At 38.4% G+C, this 26,481-nt stretch overlaps 1 protein-coding gene across 1 annotated transcript; it reads left to right on the top strand.

The window, feature by feature from the left end:
- Positions 1-41: 41 nt before the first annotated feature.
- On the top strand, positions 42-15,501 carry ING3 (inhibitor of growth family, member 3). The gene is made up of 12 exons (XM_010024447.1): positions 42-157; positions 788-791; positions 3,713-3,813; positions 5,206-5,271; positions 6,096-6,192; positions 9,461-9,532; positions 9,625-9,744; positions 10,895-11,052; positions 11,444-11,634; positions 12,796-12,988; positions 13,937-13,975; positions 14,617-15,501. The coding sequence occupies exons 1-12, from the start codon at positions 116-118 to the stop codon at positions 14,731-14,733; spliced, it is 1,200 nt and encodes a 399-aa protein (XP_010022749.1). The 5' UTR covers positions 42-115; the 3' UTR covers positions 14,734-15,501.
- Positions 15,502-26,481: the final 10,980 nt, after the last annotated feature.

The raw sequence follows: 26,481 nt of genomic DNA, 5'->3' as shown, positions 1-26,481 counted from the left end.
CAGTCGGCGCAAGTAGGATCGCATAGGAGGTTCGCTCCTGGGCTTGTGCTGCTCCCAAAGGTATTTTCGGTGGCACGTCCCAAACTCTTTAGATTTTTGATCCCTAAGAGCAGTGATGGTGGTTTGGAACATGAGTTATGTCCCACTCCTGCAGCAGGTAGTGGCGTGCTGTCCTTGAATCTTTCCAGCCAGCTCCCCTCACAATACCTCCTAAAGTGGAGGTGCTTCTTGCTTAGCTTCTCGTGCCTTCGCTGACATATAGCCAAATACACAAGTCTGCTCTAGGTGTCCTTGTAGATCACTGTGATATAATAGACTGCTTTATGCTGTTTGCGGGATGTGTTGTCTTTTCATGTTTTTTAATGCAGTCTTATCTGGGACTTAGGTGTCCTGTAACACCTAGGCAGGTGTTGCTGTCATTTAACACACAATGTGTTCATCTTTGTGATGCAAAAGTCTGTTAATGAAACTGGCTGGACTGAAGATCAGAGGAATCAACAATACAGAAGGGTCAGACTATTGTAAAGAAGAGAGAGCAGGGGTTGAAATAACAAGTGCATGCTATGAACGAATAGTAAATGCATGCTGGGAACATAGTTCTTGAAAACAATAGTTTAACCTGTAATACTTTGAAGTGTGGCCTCAGGCTTTCCCTTGGACGTTTACTTTAGCGGACCCAGCAGATCTGTTTAACAGACATTACTGACACATGTTGAACTGGCTGTAGGAATTTTTCATATACTATGGCCTAATGCTGCTTTGGGTTCAGTGCTTGAAGTTGTGGGAGCAGAGCATGGTTATGGGAGATGAATGTCTCTGAAGTAACTATTGCTAGGGAGCACCAGGAGAGAGAATGAGTGGCTCATTGACTTGGCTAGTGCTGAGTATGTTAACAAATTTTACCCTTATTCAGCAGGGTGGTAAAGAAGCTAGTAGTTTATTTGAAGTGTGTTTCAGAACTTACAGTCAACTAGCACTGCCAAGGTTGTAGTAGCATCATTTCCTCTGCTTTAACTGGAAGTGGCAAATAGCATGCCATATTGTATTACTGGAAGTAGCACATGACACTGAGTATTGTTATATACTAAGATCAACCTTAGGACGAGAGAATAATTCTCTCAGACCTTGGTACTTCTGTAATTTTTGCACAGTGAGTGACAAAGCATCCAAAGACATTTGGGAAATTTCTGGATAAGCAGCTCTTCAACATACGTTGCCAAACTGCCTGCTGAATGCTGCATGCAAACCTGGAGGTTGTTATCATGCTGTAGCATAGTGACTTGCTGGGCAGATTCAGCGTCTCTGAAGTACTTGAAAACAGTGCTTTGATGAGTAACGCTGTCCCAGAAACCTACATGAGTTGCAATTCAGAGATAACTGTGCTGCTGTGTTTTATAGCCAGTGTTGGCTTTATATTCTGTCCTATTTGGACCATGTGGTTTTCTAATGGGAGAAGTGCTGCTGCTTGTTGTTGGAAGAAATACTAAACCAGCTGTACCTACTGTATGTCCTGATAAGGCTGCTGTGGGAAAAGTGAAGGCCATCCAAATTGTGACTTGACTCTTGAGCTTTAACTGAGCTCTGCATGGAGCGTAAAATGTGTTTCTCTGCGGAAGTTCAAAACATGGATTATCAGGCCTCCATGGTAAAATGTCAAGCTCTAGAGAAAGGCCTCTTGTAATTCTGTCAGCTCTGGGGAAATCTGATGTAAGAAATCAGTATCTCAGAATATAGTATCACAGTTGTATTAAAAAGGTAGGGGGGGGAGAAAAGGTGAAGGAACTTCAGTGTTCAAATAGAACTTTTCATGTAATTCAGTACATCTGACTGCATTTCCTTTTGCCATCTCTGCCTCTTCAGGAGAGACCAAGTTTCTGTGGAAGTTTTCCCTTACGTAATTTCACACATTCTAGTAACCTGTCCTCAGTAAAAAGTAAAGAAGGAAGATTTTTTTTTTTCTTTTCTTGTCATTTCTGTGGAGCCATTAGAATAATTAGCACCTACCTGTTTGCACGCTGGGAATAGGAGATGGAACATTTTGTCTGTTGGCTTTATGGATCAAATTATAGTCATTTGGTAAAGAACAAAGTTTTAGAAGCCTCCACAAAAAGCGTGTGCTACTTGCTTGCTGCTCAGGCTTCTTAATCTTCTCCCTGAATAACACAATGCAAGTGGAAAATGCTTCTTGTACAGGTTCACCAATCTTTAACCTGTTTTACGCCAAAACTGTTTGACTACTTTGTTTGCCTGGGTCTACATAAAGCTGGTGTGAGCCTGTGTCGAAACTGCTCAGTCCAGTCAGTTGTTAGGTTCTTGTTGGTTTTGATGCTGGATATTCCATTCCCAGCATAGGGAAAATTGATGAATGCTTTTGATAATTTAGTACGAATGATCTTTTTGTTATTTATGTGAACAGTTAGTTCTAGTTGTGAATTTTCACAAAGAAAACCTTTGGGCTGCATTGGATTTGAAGAATTAATCCTAGTTGGGTATTCGTGAGTTTCTTGAACTACTTAGCTTGTAAGAGATGAGGGACATCATGAGATCCAGTTTTACTGGTGATTTCTGGAAAGTGTCCTAGTGTTTTATACCCAGAGCCTGAAGTTTGTAGGTAGTTGGTGCATTGTCACGTTTAATTTGGAACTGCTATGTGGACAGTATTGCTGAGAGTGCTGTGAAGAAGAATTCAGTACTATCGTCCATCCTGAGACTAGCAAGGCTGTCAAAGCTAGTTTGACTGAGGCAGCTGCGTGTTTTTGGAAATATGCAAGCTGTTGCATGCAGAGGTGTCCAGCTGTTGAAATAGTAAACTCAGTGCTTTTGATATTTTTTTGGGTTAGTTGTTTTTGTTGGTTTTGTTTTGGGGTTTTTTTTTGTGTTTTTGTTTTGTTTTTGTTTTTTGGTTTTTGGTTTTTTTTTAAAGTAGGGTGGAAGGAAAAGGAAAGGAATCCCTGTTCCTGTCTCAATAAACAACAAATAACTTGTAGTTGACATTTTCCTTTCTTACAATAGTTAATGTTAGAGAATCGGTGGCTTTATTTTTCTTCAGTATTGTATTTCTCAACTTTATGTGAGTGAGAATCCTGTCCAGATATCAGTGCATTTACCCCTTAGTGCTACCTTGGGGGTGGGGGGAATAACTTCGTGAGAGTTTTCAATTTGCCCTCATCCTTCCTAGCATACAGTGGAGAGGGCCTTGACTTAAAGGTGGTGACTTGACGCTTAAGTTGCTCTACCTTTTTGAGGCACTAATTTTTTCAATTATTTGGTTTTGTATTTGACTGTTTCTCTTAGGAGAACATTTTGTTTCCTGCTCAGTTTGTAACTGGCTAGAATGTTCCAAAGTCAGCAGTCTAGAGCCCTGGGTGAGGAGTTTGGGTCGTGCTTTAAGTCACTACCACTGCTCTTAGGGACAAAAAACCTTTAGAACTTGGAGTCCTGCCTGTCCCATGCTGGAGAGCACAAGAACCTTGATGAGAATCCTACCAGAATGCAATTCTGCTTCTTGGAAATTAAGGTAAGTATGTCCCTCCTCTGTCCACTGTCACTTGGTTGTTTTGTTTTTTTTGGTTTTGTTTGGTTTTTTCCCCCCTCTCTAATAGTTTGCACTTCAGTCCTGTCAACTTTGTTTACGAAAAAAATTCCACCTTATTTCATAACGTTTATGTACATGAGAAGGTAACATTTATCTTAATCTTTTCCTGTGCTACAGATGCAATGGATCAACTCGAGCAGAGGGTAAATGAATTTTTTATGAACGCAAAGAAAAACAAACCTGAATGGCGAGAAGAACAAATGACATCAATCAAAAAAGTAAGGATATCACAGGAGTGGGTCACATATTTCTTTTGCAGACTAAGATAACCTTAGGAAACATAGCTTATTATTGGTGGACACTTAATCATTCAAAACTGTGACTTCCCTTGGGCTTTCACAGAGATGGATAGAACTACCTAGGAGGAGAAAAATGACTGAAAGGTTTCTTTCGTCAAGCATTTTATTTAAGTTCTACCCAGTATTTGCTAGCATTTTAAAAATTCTGATAGTGAAATTATGAGGAAACCAGGTACAAAATGTTCAGCTCAGGCTTTTTGTTTCTGCTTGCATGACATGAATTTACGTAAGTTAATTGGCTTTCTTTTAAATGATGTTTTTCAAGCTTAGCTTCAGCGTTACCTGTGATTCAGCCTGTGTACTTGTATGTGTTATACATACACTATATGTAGCTTAAGGGGGGGTGGAATAAGAAGATGGATGTGTTCTGTTTTATCCTTCAACACTCGAGCATTGGAGGTGGTATTGTTAGTCTTGTCAGGAGAAAATCCTTTGTGGTCTCTTACACTTGCTACTTTAGCCCCTTATTTGGCCAAGGGGTATTTTTTCCTTAATTAATACAAATACATTTCTATATTAAAGAAGAAAAAGACAAGGCTCTTAACTTCCATAGAGTAAATTATTAATTTGTTTATAATTATATTTGAACCAAAATTTGAAGTAGTTTTTGTTTAAGCAAAATCCTCCTCAGTGGAAATTGAGAATAAAAAGGTACTTAAACCTGTTTAAATCTGGAGTAAAATAGTGTAAACATACCTAAAGAGTTTTGTCTGTGGATTTTCATTAGTTTGAGCAGACTTTAAAATTGGATCGTTTTAGTCAAATTATTTTGTAATATGCTTATGAGTTACGTAAATGTGTTTAAAAATACTTCAAACTATGTATACATCATTATCTCTATTTAACTACAGTGCTGGAAAGGTCTTCCCTACCGGTACTGTTCAGCATCATTCTGAAGGGCAGTAGTATCTACAGTGATCCCTGCAAAGTGAAAGACATCATGTCATGTTGAGTCTGTAACCTTGTGCTATGTAATATAAAACAAATCTGAGACTGTTTCTTTTCTTGTAGCATTTCTTACAGGAATGTAAATGTCACTCTGGGAGGAAGTGTCCACATCTTGTAGTTTGGTGTTTCCTTAATGCTCAAACAATACATTGATATGTATTATATCTCTCACATTGATCTGTATTATATCTCTCATCTAAAACTTAGCTGATGATTGTTTACAGAAGAGTTTCACAGTCTTTCTGAAAACTGATGTGAATTTCTCCTTTTAATTTACATTTTGTGCTGGATAACAGTACCTAAAAATGACTGAAATTAATTCAGCTATGTTTGTAATTTAAAAACACCCTCTCTTTATAACAGGATTATTATAAGGCTTTGGAAGATGCAGATGAAAAAGTGCAACTGGCTAATCAAATATATGATTTGGTAAGTGGACAGAAGTGGTGAATTGTCTGCTTGTCCCCAAGGAGTTCTAAACATTTTGATAAGCATTACAACTCTGCTACCTGTATTGTTGTATCAGCTACAGTCAGATTTTTTTGCTGGTGAAAGAAACCTTAAATATTTATTGACTTTTAAGAATTTTATTGCTTTGGGTAGTAAATGTCAATTAAATATAAAACATACAGAAGTTATTTTAGAAATTATGTTGATTTTGTTTTGTTTGGTTTATCTCTTTCCTGAAAAGAGGCCACAAGCAAGTTACTCTTCCTTATAGCATGTGGATTTTGAATTTTAAGTAAATTTATTTTACATTTTCTCAGAGAAAAACCTGCAAATCAGACCACGCTAAAACATAGTAGACATGAAACAAATATTTCTTATCTGCTTTAGTTTCACTTCAGTTAACCAAAAGTTCATTCCAAAAGTTGGAACTTAGTCCCTGTCTTTTGGTTAGCTGTTAACTTCAAAACCTGCTCAATTTTTAATAGCTTAGAGACAGATATGACTACAGATGAAGGAAGCATTTGGAACACAAGTGTTTCTTTCCGTGATACTAAGTTCAGATTTTTTTTTTGTTTGTTAATTTTCAGTGCCCAAGAGCATGTCATAGTTTACTCACACGCACAGGTGTCTTTACACTTTTAGTTTAGAAACCCTTTTACTCAGTACTTAGTTTACTTATGTGCATTTTTGTCAGTGCTTAGTGCTTCATGGCAGTGAAATATTTAGCAAATCTGAGATTAAGGATGTAGATACTCACATTTCAGAACTGAATGCTATTTACTGTTGCTTTGTCTCAAAAATAGGTAGACCGTCATTTGAGAAAATTGGACCAGGAGCTCGCTAAATTTAAAATGGAGCTTGAGGCAGATAATGCTGGAATTACAGAAATATTAGAGAGACGTAAGTATGCATGATTTTATTTAGAAACTTGACAGATCTTCCATCAGTTTGCAGAATTAAAAAACCAAACACTTGTTAGTGGCTGGAAGTATTTCCACTTATTTCACTATCTGTTTAACTCACCTACTTTTTACCAGTCAGTGATTCTCAAATCTTGGTTTCAACCTCAATTTTTACCAATGAAGTCAAAATACACCTGAGTAATTAGAGTAAATTTTTCACACAACTGTTGTGCTTGTGAGTTACTACAGTAGGGTGCAGAATTCTTTAAACCTGTTTTTAATGACTAGGTATTCAGACAAGTGTTTCAGCCTAAGCTTGCCGCCTACCTAGTTGCAAGTGTACTATTTCTTAATTGAATTTACTACCACCAAATTGAGGAGCGTCGTTATTTTAGTTATGTGTGTGGAACATAAAGTTAGGTACTTAGTGGTTTTCTTTTTCTTTAAAGGGGAGAGAGTGGGTTGTTTTGTAATAGGGTAGCAAGGGAAAAGCAGTTTTGGTAAGAAACACACATGTTTAACAAATAGAGCAATGCTGGTATTCAGAGTGTGAACAAAAATGTAATGCCAGCTTTTTGGCCAAGTTGGTGTATCACTGAATCATCAGTGTTGGAAAGGACCTTTGGAGATCATCCAATCCAACCCCCCTGCCAAGGCAGGGCCGCCTACAGCAGGTTACACATGAACATGCCAAGGTGAGTTTTGAATATCTCCAGAGAGAGAGAGAGAGACTCCACAACCTCCCTGGGCAGCCTGTTCAGTGCTCTACCCGCATAAAGAAGTTTTTCCTCATGTGGAGGTGAAAGTTCTTGTGTTTTAATTTCTAGCCATTGCTTCTTGTCCTGTTCCTGGGCACCACTGAAAAGAGTCTGGCACCATCCTCCTGGCACCTACCTTTGAGATATTTATCTTCATTAATGAGGTCCCCTCTCAGTCTTCTCCTCTCTAGACTAAACAGACCCAGCTCCCACAATCTCTCATCTTAAGAGAGATGCTCCAGACCCCTGATCATCCTTGTGGAACTCCACTGGACCCTTTCCAGTAGCTCCTTATCTTTCTTGTACTGAGGAGCCCAGAACTGGGCACAGTACTCCTGTGGCCTCACCAGGGCTGAGTAGAACGGGAGGATTATCTCCCTTGACGTGCTGGCCACACTCCTGATGCACCCCAGATTACTGCTGGCCCTCCTGGCCACAATGGAGCACTGCCGGCTCATGGTCAACTTATCTATCAATTCTCTCGGGTCCTTCTCAACGGAACTGATCTCTATTAGGTCAGCCTCCAGCCTGTACTGCTACGGGGGCAGTACCCTACACTTGCCCATGTTGAATCCCTTTAGGTTTCTCTCTGCCCAATTCTCCAGCCTATCAGGGTCCTGCTGATCAGGTGTCACAGCCACTCCCCCCAGCTTCATATCATCAGCAGACTTGCTGAGTCCAGGTCATTGATAAACAAGTTGAGTAAGGATGGACCCAGTATTGATCCCTGGGGAACACCACTGACTACGGCCTCAAACTGGATTCTACTCTGCTGATCACAACCCTCTGAACTCTGCCATTCAGCCAGTTCTCAATCCACCTCACTGTCCATTCATCTAACTGCACTTCCTAAGCTTACATACGAGGATGTTATGGGAGACAGTGTCAAAAGCCTTGCTGAAGTCAAGGTAGATAACATCCACTGCTCTTCTGTTATTGATCCATCTTGCCATGTCATCCTAAAAGGCTATTTAGATTGGCCAAGCAAGATTTAGCCTTGCTGAATCCATGCTGACTACTACTGATGACCTTCTTTTCTACATGCTTGGTGATGACATGGGTGACTTGAGTGTAGAAGAAACTGTCCTTTCTGTACACATCAGCATTTTGACAGGAATTTCAAACGTGATCACGATAAATTTCAGAGTTGATTTAAATACTGTGATTATGGAGCTGAGAAGCAGTGACTGTTCTCATATCCAAGGACACTGAAAAGTAACCTAAATCACTTGTGGAGATTAGGAATAATTATTTGATTTTTGTGTGGCTTTGTCATAAAAGCTGGGAATTTTTGTATATTTTATTTGTAATTCCTACTACAAATAACAGCCACAAAAATAAAACTGGGAAGTAGGTGCTTTTAATGAGCTGGTAAGTACAGAAAGGACTAGTTTATTTTAGTTGGAATTGCAGCTGAGGCTTTAAGATGTGATACTACCTTCAGTTTAGCTATGTGTTTGATGACTAGGTAGGTAGAGTTCAAGAACTGAAAATAGAAATGTACCAGACTTTCATCTTTAAGGTAGTTTGTTGGGGTTTTTTAATAAAGGGAAAAGTAGAAGCATTTTTAGCTTTCAGAGTAAATACATATTATTGAGGTTCCGCCAGAAGGCGGCCTTTGGACTGGCTCATAACATGATTGAGGTTAGCTCAGTCAAAATAGCTTCTCGTGCTTTGAACCTCTGTGACAATAATTTTATTTAAACTTTTGTAATACAATCATGTGCTTTTTGAAATCACTGAAAGAGGTTAAGAAATGCTGAAGCTACAGATTTTGAAAAATGAACGTGAATTTCTTGAATTTACTTCCATATAAATGTACATTGGCAGGTATTGCAGCTATTCAAAATCGTTTTGCCAAAGATTCGTACACAAACTGTCGTATATTGTTCTAATATAAATTTATGGTCAAAGTCTCTTATATTACAAGAAAATTTATTTTTGGACATAGACTTGTATTTGTGCCCTCCTGCCTTTTTCTTTTTTTCCAACTTGGGATTGTTGCTCTGTGTATTTCTGAATGTTGAGGAAATTTGGATGATGATCTGAAGCCCTCCCCATTGAATGTTAGATGATCTTGACAGACACTGCTAGTGCTTGTGTGTTTTGGCTCAGTGGGACAAGGTGCCTCAGTTTACTTGTTATAGTCGTCTTCTCAATTCATATTAGTGTAGATTGTCAGTACTATTGGTTTTGCATTTTCCAACTGTCACTGCCTTGTGTGCAACTTGTGAATAAATGGCATGCTGAGGGCAGTGGTGGTGTTTGTTCTGTTTGTGTCAATAGTCGGACAGCAGCATGCACCAATTTTTGTTTTACAACTGTTCATCTCACTGGCTCCTGGTTGTACTTACAGGAAGGGTTTCAACTAGCAAAGCTCCTTCTGATTAAAATAAATACAACTTCATAGTGATTTGGTTAATACTTTACAGATTCATTTAGTATCTAAAAGTCAAAACTGTGCCAACGATGACTGAAATCTTCCTGTCCTTTTTACCTCCCTCTTAGGGTCTTTGGAGCTGGATACACCATCACAACCTGTGAATAACCATCATGCCCATTCTCACACTCCAGTAGAGAGTAAGTTTTTTGAGATTTAAAACATGTAATTACAGTTTGACTTTTAAGCTGAAAAGGTTAACATTTAAGTTCTCTTCATTTGCTTCATTTAGAAAGGAAACACAATCCCTCTTCTCACCATAGTACAACAGATCATGTTCCTGAAAAGAAGTTCAAATCTGAAGCTCTTCTATCTACCCTGACTTCAGATGCTTCTAAAGAAAATACACCAGGTAATCTCCATTATCTTGCATTTTATTGCTTTTTAATCAGAACAAGAGAAACCCAGTTGTATTTTTGAGTTATTGTCTTTTGAAATCAGAGGCTCATACCCTTTCCTCTGGGATTTTCAGTCATTTATAACATGAGAAAATGCAGCCATTGTTGCCCATCTGTATTGTCCATGAAGCACATCAGCTTTGTTGTCATTTAACAGCTGCATGTTGATTGTTTCTTTTTATTTACACTGCTTGGAAGGAGATACAGTTTCATTTAGCCAGTGGTAGAAATACAAGATTGATGCATTATTATTTTGGGAGAAAAACTTATGGAACAATTTCCAAAGTAGGGCATTCACACTTTTTCTAAGGGTTGGTCTGATACAGTGTTGGCTACAATAAAATAATTTCGTGTGTTGTCTGTTTCAGAGGCGATGAGAAGTCTTTTTGAGTAGTGAATAAAAAAAACCCAAACCAAACCACAATTTTCTGCCCATTTTCAAAATTAGGGTGGTTCATAGTTTCTTTTCTGAAAACAAAAGATTCTGAAAGGTTATAGTAAGTAAATTACCTTTTGTTTTGGAGTTTAGTGCTGTTCATCAGTTTCAGGTAGTCTCCCTCACACCCATTTCACTTTTATTTTGAAGGGACTTCATGTGAGGTAGCAAATAAAATGTAATTATGTTTGAGCAGCTCTCAGTCTGTAGATGGCCATGGAAATCTGTGTTGCATTAAAACTGCGATTTGTAGTTTTTAGAATTGAGATTGTTAAAAGTTTTACTTCAGAAACAGTATAGGGGTACCATCAAATTCTTACTCTATTACTGATGGTTACAGTAGTCAGCATTATTTCAGCGGAGATTGGGGTTATAGAAACACAGACATAGCACCTGTATCTGTTCTTTGACAGCTGAGTGTGATAGTGAGGACTGTCTTTCTAAAAGGACTCCTGGCACATGAGGATAGGTGGGGAACAAACTTCTTTTCTTAAGCCAATATGGGCTGTGTCAAATGGCTTCTTGAAACTTTTTTCCCAAATGATCAGACTGCTCTGGTGCATAAACGGAGTTCCTGCTCTTTCACTGGTTGTCATATATAACTCTTCTTAAAATGCAAAGGAATTTAGTTTCATTTTGAATTTCATAAATGTGTTCTGTTCATCAAGGGTGTCGAAACAGTAATTCATCATCTTCTTCAAACAATGCATACAATACAAACTCTTCTCAACCATTGGCATCATATAACCTGGGCTCATTATCTTCAGGATCCGGGGCCGGTGCAATTACCATGGCAGCAGCTCAAGCAGTGCAAGCCACGGCACAGGTAATGTTAAAACCTTATTGTCATTCTGCCATTTGCTACTGATTTAAGAAGAAAGACTAGTGTGTTTTGGGGTTTTTTTGTTTGGGTGTTTTGTTGTTGGGTTTTTTTAATCTGAATTCCCATGATCACTTCCAGCTGCTGTGATTCGATTCTCATATTACCATTTTCATTTATATGCTACAGCTTCATCCTGTAAAATTTGCATAATGGGAGAGCTTGTTTTCTAGCTTTTCCTGTGGGATATTCTTACGCTTTTTTACTACTTACTATACATCATTTTGTTAACAGGGTAACTAATGAACCTGTACAAATAATTAGCAGTTAGCAACCTGGTATGTCTTCTGTAAGAGCTCCACTGTGTAATCTGATACAGAATCAGTATTCCTTTTAGATGAAGGAAGGAAGACGAACATCCAGTCTAAAAGCCAGCTACGAAGCATTTAAGAACAATGATTTTCAGCTTGGAAGAGAATTTTCGCTATCCAGAGATTCATCTGGGTATTCATCATCAGCTCTGGCATCTACATTAACACAGACATTAAGTTCATCAACCACAGATTCACGAAGTGGCAGAAAAAGCAAGTAAGTTTTCGTAGTTTCTGACTGCAATTACAGCTTTTAAGTCAGCTAAAATGTCTTGTAAAGGTCATGGGCCACATTGGAAATACTTCATATTAAATATGGAGGGGGTGAAGGGAACCAGCAGAAGGTTGTTACTGTCTGCTGGCCTTTTTTTTGCTTAAGTCTTTCTTCTTCTGTCCTCTCACTTCCTTTTCTTTAGGCAAACTCACTCCACGGTTTTAAAGTAAATCAAGATATTTATTTTTCATCTGTGATATAGTCTAATATCTTCCATCATTTTTCTGTATACTGGAGAGATTTGACCTAATGGCAAATGTTGGGAATTGCCATGCAATGCCTTGTAGATGGTTTTGAAATAACCTGAAGGTCTGCTTTGTGTCACTTCACAAATATTTACACCACCTTCTGATGGCTGTCATCTATGACGGGAAAAATGATGTCTAAAACTGGTTTAAAACACCACAGTGTCACAGTACATTGTGAAAACAGTCACAAGTTGTACTTGACCTTGTACTTGGGTTGTACATCTGCCCATCCTTTGAAACTGACTAGGGTTTTTTTTTTTCTCTTCATACAGATTGGAGTGAGTTCACAGCTCAGTTAATAATTTGATCTTAGAAGCATTTTTCTCCTATGGATATCTTGGGTGTCAGATTTGACCTGTAAACAGAAGCATAGGATTTGTATTCTGGCACTGTTCCTATGAAGTGATTGGTGATGCTTGAGTGGAGGTTAACATAGAATTGGTCATCTTCAAAAAAGTTATCTGTTGTACATGACATATGACATTATTTATATGTAAATTTCTGTTTTATTGGTAATACAATTTTCATGGGGACTTAACACCAAGGCTGTTGATGGAAAATTTTGTGAAGAAAACCATTCATTAAAGCCATTTGACAGTTTAAAGCTGTTACGTTCCATTGATTAGAGCAGTGTGTCTTGCACTCATAAGCTGGGATGTCTTGTTTCCTTTTCCAAAGAGCACTCAGTGTGTCCATTTCAGTTCTTGCAGTTTTTGAATGAATTAAGTTAATGAGCGATGCTTTGGGATTGACATACTGCAGTATTTCAGAGTCAACAAAGTACTTGTTTAGTGATTCTTTCACTTGGCAGGAGATAAATTTAAATTATTTATACTATTTTTTTCCTCTTTCCCAGAAACAATAACAAATCTTCAAGTCAGCAGTCCTCATCATCTTCCTCTTCTTCCTCTCTATCATCATGTTCTTCTTCATCTGTACTGGCACAAGAACTGTCTCAGCAAACAGCAGTAATACCTGAGTCTGATTCTAATAGCCAAGTTGATTGGACCTATGATCCAAATGAGCCACGTTATTGCATTTGTAATCAGGTAAGGATGGCCCCCAGCCTGAAATATTCCACTATAGTTGAACTTTCATCTCTGATTGCTAATTTAAAACCATTCTATTTGCAGTCTTGAAATTCTGATCTGTTTTTATTTACTTATTGGTGATAGGAATAATGAACTCAACTGTTGAAGGTAAAGCCAAGCAAGTTCTACAGTGATGTGACATACCTGGAGAGTTTCGTATTTTCTAATGAAGACTTCAGAAATTGTCAAATTAAAAATTGAACAGATTTACAGTGAATTAAGTTAAGAATTCAAGTTAGTAAGGAATTTGCCTGGTCTCTCCTACTCTCCTTAAAAAATTAACAAACAAACCAACCTCACTAAAAACCCAGCCAGCTAGTTTTTATAAAAGCTATCCAGAAACTTGAGAGACAGAATGACAACATAAGAAACTTTTATTTGAAAATACTTGTTCTTATTTTAAACACTTTTAAGAGTGTTGGCTTTTCTTAGAGTTTATAGCATCCTGCAATTCACTCGAAAGTATTTGTTTGTTTCATAGAATCCTAGAATGGTTTGGGTTGGAGGAGATCTTAAAGATCATCTAGTTCCAACCTAGTTTCAAATAAAGTGCTTGAAATTGTCATGTATGCAAGGGAAATACCAGACATCAATATAATCTTGAAAACTGAGTTGATAATGTACTGAGCACTGTTGTTTAGGCCAAAATGTGCTGATCTTCTTTTATCCAACCTGAAATATGCATAAGTTGGGGGGGAGGGGTTGCATTAAAAAAATCTGAAAATGACTTTGCTGTGAACATGATGTTCTTTGAGTTCTGTAACAAGAGAAGAATCAGAATATTTTTGCTGCTGTTAATGGAAAAACTCTCAAAGGAAGAAATTTGAACTTTAGCCCTTTGAAAATATTGATTGCTTTTTATTAGTAATATAATTATTAATGATTATTTTTGTTCTTATTTACTAGGTGTCCTATGGTGAAATGGTAGGCTGTGATAACCAAGATGTAAGTAACAAAGCTCAGAAGGCTCATGAAAGGCTTGTGCATGTAACTATTGCTTGCAGGATTTACTTTTCTTTAGAGTCGGTTTTAAAGTACAGTTTTTCTAGAGTAACATGCATGTGAGTTCAGGAAACTTGTCATCTCACCACAGTTCAGTTTCTTTTAGAAGGGTTCACCCTTTGGTGGGAAGCTCTGACATCCTTAAAATGCCCATTATTTCTCGGAACTTTTAGCTGTGTCACCACTAGTATCAGTCGTCTCCTTCAAATAAAAAAGTTTTAAAAAAACAGTTGGATGTAATCATGTATTTACTGAGATACTACATTTAAACAGAAGTGAGTGATTACTTTTGTGTCACTTAGTGTTGTCAAAGTAAGTGTTTCAAAGCACAACATTCTTCTGCTCTCTTACGTGAGTCCATGTATGACTTCTAGAAATTTTGTCACTATCCTTGGTCTATTGGGTGTATGTTAGGGACCGAGATCCTCCTCTCTTCTCGTTCTGAACTGTGAGTTTGTGTAAAAAGCAGAATCTATGCTTTCTACTCACACTTCATTTTCATAGAATTGTATTTATAATACATGTTTTGGGGGGGGGGGGAAATGGCCAAATCCCAAACCTTCTCTTTAACTCTGTTTTTATAGTGCCCTATTGAGTGGTTCCACTATGGATGCGTTGGACTGACAGAAGCACCAAAAGGGAAATGGTACTGTCCTCAGTGTACGGCTGCAATGAAGAGAAGAGGCAGTAGACATAAATAAATTTGTTCATCTGGAAAACAAATTACATACTAAAGGTTTTATAGAGGACTTGGGAGGGGGAGGAACCCCCACCACACTTCCTTGCGACCACTTAAGGGTTAACATAGCAGTCGTAAGATCCTGAACTATTGATTTTGCTAGTTGTGTTTTAATATTGTAAGTAAATTATTTATGCACATTGATGTGCTACAGATACTATTCCAGTGAGCCTTGGATTGTTCCAGCGGCCAACATATGCAGACATTTGTACTATCAAACCATTTTCTCTGAGCAGTGGGCATTCTACAAGTATTCAATCTTCCAAAAATTCCAGTAAGTCAAGATTTTAAATGTATGTTTTATATACAACAGATATATTCTGCTGCATGTACTGTACTCAAGAGCTGTTATGTTACACTATGTATATAAATGGTGCAAAAAGTCAGTGCTTCTGGAAAAAAAGAGACAATGGTTTTTAAAATGCCTTTATAGGGTTTGGTTCTTTATGAAACATAATTCAGCAGGCTGAAGAAAATGGTTCTTGTATACAGCGGGCTGTTGTCCTCTAGGGTACTTGAGTATGTAAAAACAAAAAAATGCTGTAGAATAAAACAAACTTGTGCCATTAGTCTTTATATGTTTCTGCTCCAGAGAAGGAGCAGGCCATAAGAGGAAAAAAAGGTGTTAAAGTGATGATAAATTTTTATACCAAATGTGTTTATTTTTTTGTGCAAGTAATCCTTTAAATTTGAATTGTATTAGGTGTTAAAATAAAACGACCTCAACTCCTCAAATTAATGTTTCCTGTACATTTGTCAAAAATATAGTATTATCCCTGGAATGGTTTCAGAAGACTATAGCTATGTTTGCATCAGAAATTCCTATGCAGGACCCATGTGAAGGATCATTGTACGGGAGGACAGTTCTCAGGTGGCTGGATAATTAATAAATGTATAGGCAAATGCTGAAATATCATTTGCCTTGATGTCGATCAGTGGTACCTGCTTAAATGGGCACAAAAGTTCTGTTTTCTATGTGGTTAATAAAATCTTCCAAAACCTACTGTGTCAGGAGATGTCCGCAGGCAGGATTGCCTTTGTATTTCCATGGCAGAGGTGGAAATAAGGGGAGAAGATAAACTGTGGTAACTGTGTTTTGCAGCTGCTGTATTTCTTCTTGGACCGTGGTGTTCATGTAGAAACCAGCACACAGTTCTGGAAAGAAGAAAGAGACTTCATCCTGCTTGTAGGCTCCCTACCTAGGGTAACAGGGGAGGATCATGTTAGGAAGCCTCAGTGCAGGCCCATAAATGGTTGGATCTGTGAGTTGTACACATTGTAGTACAGGACCAGAAAACTGATTTTTAAATTAGACCCTTGACTATGAATCTAATGGAAAGATTTTCTATGTTTTTTCACCACTTGGTTATTTTGGACATAGTTTGTAGATCTCCTTTCACTGACAGTTTCCTTTTGTTATTTTTGTATGGCTCTTTCATGCATCAGCACTGAACAGAAACAAGATTATTGCTCCATTTTTCTCCTTTCTCCTTCCTTCCATTACTAAAAAAAAACCACTTTCCATTGGAACAAAGATTTTACTTTAGCACTGGGTTGCTCTTTGGGCCAACAGGCTTGAAGGACCATGGCCTTCATGTAGTAGCTTTCTAAACTAATGCGGAGAAGAGAGGGGAGAGAATCAGTGTTCTGGTGTATGACTGTGCAAACTGTCCAGGAAATAAAAAGAGTTAGGCTTAGTAGTAGTAGGAATATGTGCAGAAAATGTAGGTTTTGCCCAAACCAAAATGAAACCAGGCTTATGTTGCAGCATTTATTTAAAAATGGAAAAAAAAAAAGTAGGCATTTTAAATCCATAAACTGGGAGAAAGCAGATGTGTAAGAAGGGAAATGTGATTATGGATGATACATAGACTTTGGTAAAAGAATCGGATAAAAGTTGATGAAAATAAACAGCAAAGAGCAGTGTAATTGAGGTTCCATTAAAACCGGGAAGGGAGCCCGATGTGTGTGTATTTCTGCACAAAACTCAGTCAAAAAAAACACTTGAGGACCAGAATATCTGGTTTTAAGTGAGCCTGTTGAGACAATAGAGATAACAAACTACTTGTTCTGGTGGAAACTGGTGCCATGCTATGAACTGAAGTTAAATAAGCAGCAGCTAATCTAGACTCCCCTTGGATTGAATGTCTAAGTCTCTAGGGCTAAAAAGTAAGTCTCTTAAGAATATATATCAAAATCCCTCACTCCAGTGGTAACCTTGCCTAAAATGGTGCAGAGATTGCAAATCTAAAATATTTCAATTTTTAGTGTGATCATTGGTGCGCTGTTTCATTGGACAATATATTTTTCATGGAGGAGCTAGTTAGAGAACTCGCAGAAAGACTGAAAAATACCATTATGTGCTTACGTTGGATTCTCAAAAATAACAAAAATGGAAAGTGTTAAAAGTAGCAGAACAATCTTGTGATTGAGTGTTCGATCAAGTAGAAGATGAAATTGAACATTTGCTAACATAATTAAGCATAAAATAATATTCAAAATAGTAATTGTCAGTTTACCTGCAGCAAGGCCTCTGAAGTAGCTATTGTTACTTTCAGAGGAAAGTGATTTTGGAGTTAATCTAGGTAATTCCATAGTGACGTCAGCTCGTTGCTCAGCAGCAGGTCAGACAAGTGCTGAGAATGACGCGGTAGGAGGTAAAGAATAAAACAGAAAACCATTTTACACCATGGTGCATCAATTTACATAGAATTCTGGTCCGCTCAGCTGCAAAAAGGTAGCAAAGCCAGGAAGGGCTCCAATAGGAGGCTTAAAGTTATCCAAGCTGTGTAGTGATAACACATCTGAGAAGCAGCTGAATTGTCTGGGTCTCTTCTGGATGGGAAACAGGTGGCTCAGTGAGGGTGTAACAGGGGTCTGCGAATTCAGGACTGCTGTGGAAAAGCTGTGTCTTTTGATAGAAGAAGTAGTCAGAAGGTAGCCAGTCCAAAATGAAACAAAGAAAGAGCAGCGTTTCTTCACACGTGGCATGCTCAAATTGTAAAACTGGCCATATAGCTTACATAGGTATCGAAAGTGACTGAGAAATTAATGGAAGCAGAGCCCATGGAGGCACAAAATGCAGAACTAACACACCTGAATCAAAACCTCACTGAAGACTGATCACTAAAAGTGAGAGTTTGTAACCAGGGAGGTGTTCCTGGGTTCCTGTGACAGTCCTAAAATCCTCCGGCATACTCCACTGAGCACTCTTTGATTCAAGACACTTCAGCATTTATGCAGTGCAGCTGCTTTCAGTCTCACCTCAGTGCTCCAGCATTTGGGTGAACTTTTAGGATGAGGAGGTATTTGCAGCACTACAAACTGAGAACCAATGTGCCAAGCACTAAAAAAGAACAAAAAGTGGTCTATGCCTTAAACTGTATTGGCTGTTTGCATTGTGAAGGCATAACAGTTTTCCCTCAGCTGTAGGTTTTATTTATCTTAGGTCTGAAATGAAAAAGAAAGAATCAGTAACATTTGTGCATCCTGATCTGAAAATCCCACCAGGTTGTCTCTCTGAATAGCACAGAATAATGTGCATTGCTGTCTTCTTTACTGATTTTTGCAAAACATTGTTCAACCGTGCAAATAGAGATGAGAAATTCTGAGGTGTGTTTCCATTTTCTGTTCCCCCTCACCAGGGAGGCAATGCCCACTGCAAGCTGGCTTTTCTTGGCAAGTTTTTAATCTCCCACCTCATCCTGATGGAATGTTTGGACCATGCACTTCTCTTGTTCCATAGATGTGACAGGTGACTGAAGGACAAGCCAGGGGGGCTTCACCTTGACAGCATGGGGTTCAGTTTTGCACTTACACTAAAAATCTCTGAGAAGCAGAATTGCAAGAGGGATAAAGGTCTGGCTGTTCACACTTGCTTAATGCTACACCTGAATAACTAATGTTAGGCACGCTGCAGGAACACAGTCTCTGCAGTTCTGTTACTCCTCCCAGGAGTGCCCAAAATGCTATCAGAATAACATAACTAAAGATGAAAAATGCCACACTTCAGTGTATCTATGCCCGTTTACAATGATATTCCTCTAGCATTTTAAAATCCGTATCTTGCTTTTACACTCTTACAATATTCTGTAATGACACACAGCAGCTTTTTTCCTCTAGATATATCTTGTACTTAGGAGTGATTTGCACACACAAAAGTTGTTCACAAGTTGCATGGTTACTTACAGACTTATGCTTGCGTACATCACGTTTTACATTTTACAAAAAACAAGTTTCCTACATTAGTTCATAATAGATCTAAAGTCTTGATTCTAAACTTAACTGTGTTTGCCAACTGAATTCCCTTTGTCTACTAAAAATAATAGATCCTGAATGTATTGAACAAAAAACCTCCTAGCATATTACAACTAGAGTAGAGGAATACTTGCCTCATGACTTTAGAAGGAATCTACCTAATGCAGCAAAAAAATAGGAGCAGTGTTATGATCTGCAGCTGATTTAATATTTTTAAAGCCCTAATACTTATGGTTACCTTGTACCTTACATTATAAAAACTTCTGAGTGTTGTGACTGCTTCATTTCTTTCTAATATTTATTCAGCAATGCCATATACATTGACTCAGATGGGTATGCATACAGCATATGTGAAGATAATTCTATGTTGCTTCCACCTGCAAAACTGTGGCCTTCTGACTTCAAAACAAGTTTTACTATTTCTTTTCAGAAAAAGACATGCGGGATAGATGTTTGGATAAACTTTGCAAGCGTGAGTGTAGTTAAGTGCCAGAAGGGGTCAGTCAGAAAAGTGCTATGGAATTAGGGAATCCTTTCTTGTCAGAAACAAAGTGCAGGAATATTTTTCCCTGTGCCGATAAGGGAAATGTGTTTTACAGCTCTGTTTTATGTTGGTGAGACTAAAATTACATTGTTATGGGGGAGGAAGGGGGAGTAAAAATAAACGGTCATCATATTTTAGAATTGTTTCAATACATTATGTAGCTTGCTTGAAAATGTGACAAGTTGGAGTGTTTCTGCTGGGATGAATTCATCTGGATATGGTATTCTTGGCTTAAATCATTTTAAAATGTGTTTAATTTCTCTGTTGTGTTATTTAGGGCTAAATTAATCTCAAGCTTTTAAAGAAAGCACATTCTAAGATGGATGGATTAGTCAATAGTTGAGTGAACTGACAATAAAAACATGTGTTCCTTAATCAGGACTGGAAAATGGAATGGCTTTGCACTCAGTAGTATTGACCAACCAACCCTTATTTTAATTTAGGGAGGTTTACCATACATTTCCCAGGGATCTTCCCAATAGCCTAATACACTTGGAATGGCTAAGGAACTGAGGAATAAACAGAAGTTAAAATAGGAGTTATTTTAAAATTGCAATTTAATTAAAAACTAAAATTATGTGTTAATCATTTTAATCAGAGCAGAAATTTTCTTAGACACTGACTTGAAGCATGCTTTTGCACACAGAAGTGCTTATTTCAGGAGTAAAGATTACCTTTGGGAGAGTTACATCAGAACAGTCCTGCCTGCCTCTGCTATAATATTGTTTGTTGGTCTTGTAAGGCATAAATACAAATCTAAAACATACACTGAGAAAACATGCCGGTGAAATTTTAGCCCAGGACAGGAAAACTAAAGATGAGTCTCAAAAACAAAAAAGATAAAAATTTCCAACTTTAAGTCGTTTTTATTAGTATCTCCATTAATGTTTAAGATTTACCAACTCTAAAGTACTTTCCATTTTGCAAGTGCTTTCCAAACACTCACCTACAGCTATTTAGTTAAAGACTTCTGTTAAGAGGGTGAAAGGAATGCACTGGGAATGTCTCTGTATGGAGGCTGACAAGCCTTTTAATGGAAAAGATACTAATTTTCCTTTTTCCTATTGTTTGAATCTTAAGCAGTAATATTTAACTTTATGAAGGAAGGAATCATCTAAATATATTGTTCATAATTACATCAGCACATTATGAAACTGGAACCTGATTTCATATTTGGCTAATGATTAATGTTAAATCAACCCCAAACATTCTCTGTAATTATGTTTCTAAAGTCGGTTTTAAACCAAGCAAATCAGCTATCAATCAGCCTTATATATATTTTATTAATTTTCTGTGTTGGCACTACCTGGTTTTACATTATTTTCCAAAACAGATAGTCTCTTCAATAAGCTTTAGTTTTAAAAGTGCATCAAAACATAGTTATACAGAAATAGTGATTGATTTCACAAAAGCTTATCCAGCTGCTTCATACTGTATTTCAGAGGCATTCTGATTTGGTTATATTTTAGTTTTGCAAAGTCAAATCCTAAGAATGTGTAAATCCCCCTCTAGTCATAGGACAGACCTCCTAACTAAAAAATATAGCAAAACAACCCACAAAATAGACAACCCCCAACAACCCAGTAATCAGACAATGAACAAAAATGCTTCCATTCAACTTTCAGCCCCTCCAGACAATTCAGATTAGGTGTGAGGTGTAGCAGATGACAGCAAAACATTTTAGATCTCTCAGACCTGAGAAATACCTTCCTTAAACCTTGCGTTTTCAACAGACCCTTGCCTGGAACGCTAGTTTTACACGACCCATCTAATCAAAATGGTTTAAATCACCCACTGACAGTATGATGTTTGGCTTCCTCGAGCTGTATCACGGCAGTTCAGCATGACGTCCCTCCTTCCCTCCCTCCCTCCGTTTCAGCTTTCAGGCTGCTTCCTCCCAGCCCACTGCAGTAGCCCTCAGGTATGTTCTGATTAAGCTGTGCAGCCCAACAGACCCGAGCCGAGAGGCACTGTAGTGACTGTGTGGGGCAGGACACAAAGAATTCATCAGACCCCATGCCAGCTGCAATGCTGCAATGGGGACTGTCTGTGCGACCACCTTCACCTATTTATTCTGGCCACCTTGCTTTTATTCGCTGTAAAAATAGTTCAACCTAATTTTCAGCTTTGCTTTTAGAAATACCATGTGGAGTGGGTTGTCAAAAGTCAGTGCTTAAAAGATGTAATGTACTTCAGGGTATTTCTAATGTAACTTCTGTGCCACAGTGTTTGCTGTTATCTTGTTCTGCAGCAATCACGCCACAGCAGCTGGACTCATGAGAGAAACTGTCTGGTTATAATCAGACCGATGAGTTCAGCAGTACACTGTTATCTTTTCCTGCTTGTCCCTGAGAACAACAAAATAGCATGTCTTGCATCTCCACATACTCTATTTGTTTGGACAGTAATTTCTCATATACCTGCACCATTTGTGATGTGTCCCACATTTTGGAACTGGCTTATTGTATATTCTGGCAGCATCACAAGAATGCAGCAAACTGGAATAAACTGTTTTATACTCTAGGATATATATTAACGGCTGGTCTTGATGGGGCTGGTAAATGTATGGGTGCCTTGAGAGGCACAGGCTGAGCAGTCTACATTTCTGTGTGATGTGGATGTCTTAAAACTCTCCTTGCTAACAGATGAGCTCTGTTAAACAAATATCCATTAGCACGAAGCCTTTTGATAGGAAAAAAGCACGTTCTTGCTCCCTTGTGCCTAAACCATCCACATGTATGAACTCATCCACTGAAGTCAGCGGAGGCCATGATGCGGCTGAAGCTGTACGTTTGCATGGATGTTTACTGCACTGGGGCTAACCAAAATTTAATGAACAAAATGTCTGAAATGACTGGCGCCTGGAAAACTTGGTCCAAAATTACACCGTGTGTTTGCCAGTTGCGGCAGGCACACCATCATCATCAGCAGAAAGTAAATCATCCAGAGGACAACACAGAGACAGCTGTAGGTACCTGGGAGTGCTGCACCCTTGTTTTACATGCATACAATAAAGGTGACAATATTTTCTTGTTTGTAGTAGATTTCCATTTGTTTCCATGCTGCCAAAGACCGTCAGGGGACTGCTTAAACCTAGAAGACGCTGGGGTAGTCATTCAGAAGTCTGTGATGGGTTTCAGTAAAGCAACTGCTCTGCTAAAAGAGGAGAGGATATTCTTGATCATATAAGCAGTGAAGGGGAAGAAAGGCGACCAAAGGTAATGGGATAAAAGAAAATATGGTTTAAGGAATTTTGGGGATGAATTGGAAGTCCAGCGTTTATGGAATGAGGAGTCTGGTTGTATTTTTCTCTTTCAGCTTCTTAAAACTGGTTTACTTGAAAGAGATCTTGCTTCTGAATTTAAGGGCAACTGTATAAAAAAGTGGTGCTTGGGGGTGACTGTCATGACTTTTCTAGTTACCTTGGCTTTTTTTACTGTTTCGGATCCACTTGTCATGTAGAACAGGAGAAAAAAATAAACCATCTACTAGACTTGGCTACCTACATCATGAGGCCAGGCTGAAGTGAAAAGGGAACATGGCAATGAAATGATTTAGTTTACACAAAAGGAGAGAAAAAAGATCCGGAGGACTATGACATCTGAATTCTGTATTTGGGATTCATTGGAATAGAAACTAGAATAATTAACTTAAAAAAATACAAGAGCAAAACAAACAAACAAACAAAACCCCAGAGAAAACGCAGAATGCTAACCATTATAAATTACATGGTTTGTAAATGCTTCTCTTTCCACTGCTAAATTCCCTTACAGACTGGTCCTTTCCTTCACATTTGTTGCTCTCACTTCAGCAACTGCATGGCTGGCTAGCAAGCTTCGTACATTCCCACTGTTTTGGAAGCTATTTAGGATACATCCTACCATCACCCTGGAGGCCTGGCTGAGGGATCGCTCCTTCCTCTTTGCAGTAGCCTCCAAACCCGTATGTTTATCACTTGCTGTCCCTTTCCACCCTGTCTCCTTGTGGAAGCTTTTCTAATGTGGTGCTGGCGGTGGAGGGAAAGGGTCTGGTGTGTGTGGGAGTGTCCCAGTACACAGAACAGTCAGTGAGCAATATACCCCAGTGGATACCCTCCACTGCAAACATTGTTTTAGCAGGCATGGAGTGCCTAGGACAGGGTCAGTGACACTAGTACTCTCCTCTTCTTCCCACTCCCATTAGTCATGTTGATATACTTTCACCTAAATATGTGCAGCTAGGAAGAACTGCAAGGAAAATATAACTATGCAGCATGTAAAGCGTGTTCAGAGCCCTTCTGCAGGTACAAGGCAGAGAACAGCTCTGCTTGCAGCAGAAGTGCATGAGAAAGTAGAAAAGTATTTGTGCAACCACCTTTCATATAATAAGCCCAGAGAATGCAACTGGAAAAAAAAAAATAGGAAGGATCTAGATCACCTAAAATAAGAGATTATTCACTTTGTTAGAATAATTTTGAGAGGAGAGCGAGCTGTCACTAGAAAAAGGTTGTAGGACGAAAGAGGAAGACCTGAGAATGGAAGTTCAAATGTTCTCAACCTGAGGTGTGAAGAGGGGGACCAGCAACATGCCAGAGAAGAGATGTGGACCATTACAAAATTTACTTAAACCAAAGAGGAACACAAACGCTGTCAGAGCTTGTGAGATATTTCACTTTGATCCTGTTCTGCATACCCAAAGATAAATGCGCATGTTCTTGCAGCCTATCTGGGGTTTTCTGATGATCACTGATTCTTATTCAGGTCCCAGCAGTAAGCAATGAGTCTGAGCAATCAAAGTGACTACAAAATCCATAAATCTCCATGTAATCTCAGAATAACTGCTGCAAGGGGGTTATGGCTAGAGTCAGTGAGTAACTGTATGCAGGAAGAAGCAAAGAATTTGCTGATCTATTTCTTTCTACTGACATGCACATTTGCCTTTTAAGCCAGAACTGTTAGACTTTGTAGGACTTTGCTCTTCAGCTGCTTTTCCTTACCCTCATGTCAAGCAAATTTCTGTATTATTAACATATATAAAGAGGTACCTGCGTTTTATTACCACCCTTCTGCCAAACATAGTAGTGAAGAACATGCCTGGGATACAAAGAGATGCCTCTGAACAAATAACTCAGTTTGCCCAGGCCCTACCTAAAACTTTAGAGCAGCTTGTGTACTTGTAGCAGTCTGGTGAGCTGAATATCAAGCTTTGCCACTGCCTAAAAGGTCCTCTTCCCTTCCTCTGTTTACAGCCTCTCTTGGTTGTGTTCTCCTGCTATTTAACTTATGTCAGCACTTAGGGTCCATTGGACCTCTGCAAGAATCTATTAAATTCAACTAGTGGAAAAACAACCCAGTTGTATGTTTTTTTCTCATTAAATGATCTAAAAAGCGCCACCACATGGTAGGTAGGAGCAGAGGTAAAGAGGAGACACTAAAGGCAGGGGAGAGGGGAGCTAGCAAGATATTCCTCTTTCCATGGGAGGGAATCAGACTGGCTGATTTGCCCATGGAACTGCAGGCCTAACAGATCTTTTTTGGGGGCAAAATATCCAGCAATCACAGTTATAAACACACTGATAAAATTTGCAGACTAAGGATCTAAACTGGAACACATACCAACTATGCATTATATATGGACTGTCAATCCTGTAAGAGAAAGTAAACTAATTGCTTGCGTAGTCCAGATCACTTACAGCCGCTTACATAAAGACAAAATATTAAATGAAACGAACAATTATGAGAAGCAAAACAAAAATGGGAGTCTCCCTAAAACTCTTCTGTGAACATCAACTGTTTTGCTTCCCAAGGATTTGCAGAACCTTCCCTGCAAGCCTGTCCTCACTGTGAGCCAAGGTCAGAGAGCTGAGCCAAAGCAGAATTAAGATATGAATCTTTGTTCTCTGGAGCACTCCATGGAATAAAATCACAGTATCATTGAGGCTTACAGTGTTGTATGAATGGGGAAAGGGGAGAGAGTCTGGGTTTTTACTATGCTGGGATTAATTTAAACTTCAGTAGTATTGAATCATCCAGTGTGCAGAGCAGTAGTGAAATGTATTTCTCCTATTTTTTTTACTCTGTGCCAGTCTTCCCCATTCACTAATTATAATGGGACCACACACAGGACTGAAGACACTATGAATCTAATTGCAATCTGGATTGACTTCAGAGTGAAGTAAAGAATCCTGGATGGTGCAGCTGAGCAGGATTTCTCCAGCACAGTTTAACTATATGCTTTGCTTGAATATTTACAGTGCTATTAATGCCTATTGTTCATAAAGCTTTTATCCAATTTTTGAAGTTAGTGAGAATTTATGGCCCTTGGCATAGTTTTAATATGCTAGAAAACAAAAAAGAAATCAAAGAGTTGACCATAAACAATGACAATCGCATATAGGCTTGCACTGTGAAGATGTCAAACATGATTACAAGGACTTGGCTATCAGTTAATTTAGAAATTATCTGTTTGAGCTTATTTTTCATGTGAGCTTATTTATCACTGAAATGGTTGCTAGGATGTTGTGCTTTGAAATTTGAAACTTGCTCTAGAAAAGAGCAATTGTGAAGTTTTTTAAACAAATTTTCTTCTTGGCAGCCTCTATATAGTGAAATTAATGATGCAAAATGGTTTTATTATATCAAGACCTAATCTGAAGAGCGCTTATATCTAGACTTAACTTTATTCAGAGTTGCAGAATGATTCATGTTAGATCTCTGAGTGAAGTTAGGCATGCATAAAATGGATCTATTCAGCTGGCCTTAAATGCCTAGTAACTTTCTTAGCCTAATATTTTCTTCTCGGTTAGCTCTTGGCAATTATCTGTCTAGGTCACTACTTAGGCCATGGAAATCATTCTTGAGTGGTCACTAGCTTTCACCACTGAACAAACACAGACTTGTGTAAAATGGAAGCTGTGTGAATATGGGCCGG

The sequence above is a fragment of the Nestor notabilis genome, unplaced genomic scaffold (assembly GCF_000696875.1).
Source record: "Nestor notabilis isolate BGI_N333 unplaced genomic scaffold, ASM69687v1 scaffold11121, whole genome shotgun sequence".
Lineage (NCBI taxonomy): Eukaryota > Metazoa > Chordata > Aves > Psittaciformes > Psittacidae > Nestor > Nestor notabilis.
Note: the sequence above shows the minus strand (reverse complement) of the source record. Positions and strands in the feature narration are given on the sequence as shown.

Bases quoted from the DNA above. Each gene is read 5' to 3' on its own strand.
- ING3 (XM_010024447.1), top strand. From the start codon at position 116: ATGGTGGTTTGGAACATGAGTTATGTCCCACTCCTGCAGCAG. The intron at 5,272-6,095 runs GTAAGTGGACAG...TCTCAAAAATAG, and splicing joins CTAATCAAATATATGATTTG to GTAGACCGTCATTTGAGAAA. The intron at 9,745-10,894 runs GTAATCTCCATT...CTGTTCATCAAG, and splicing joins TTCTAAAGAAAATACACCAG to GGTGTCGAAACAGTAATTCA.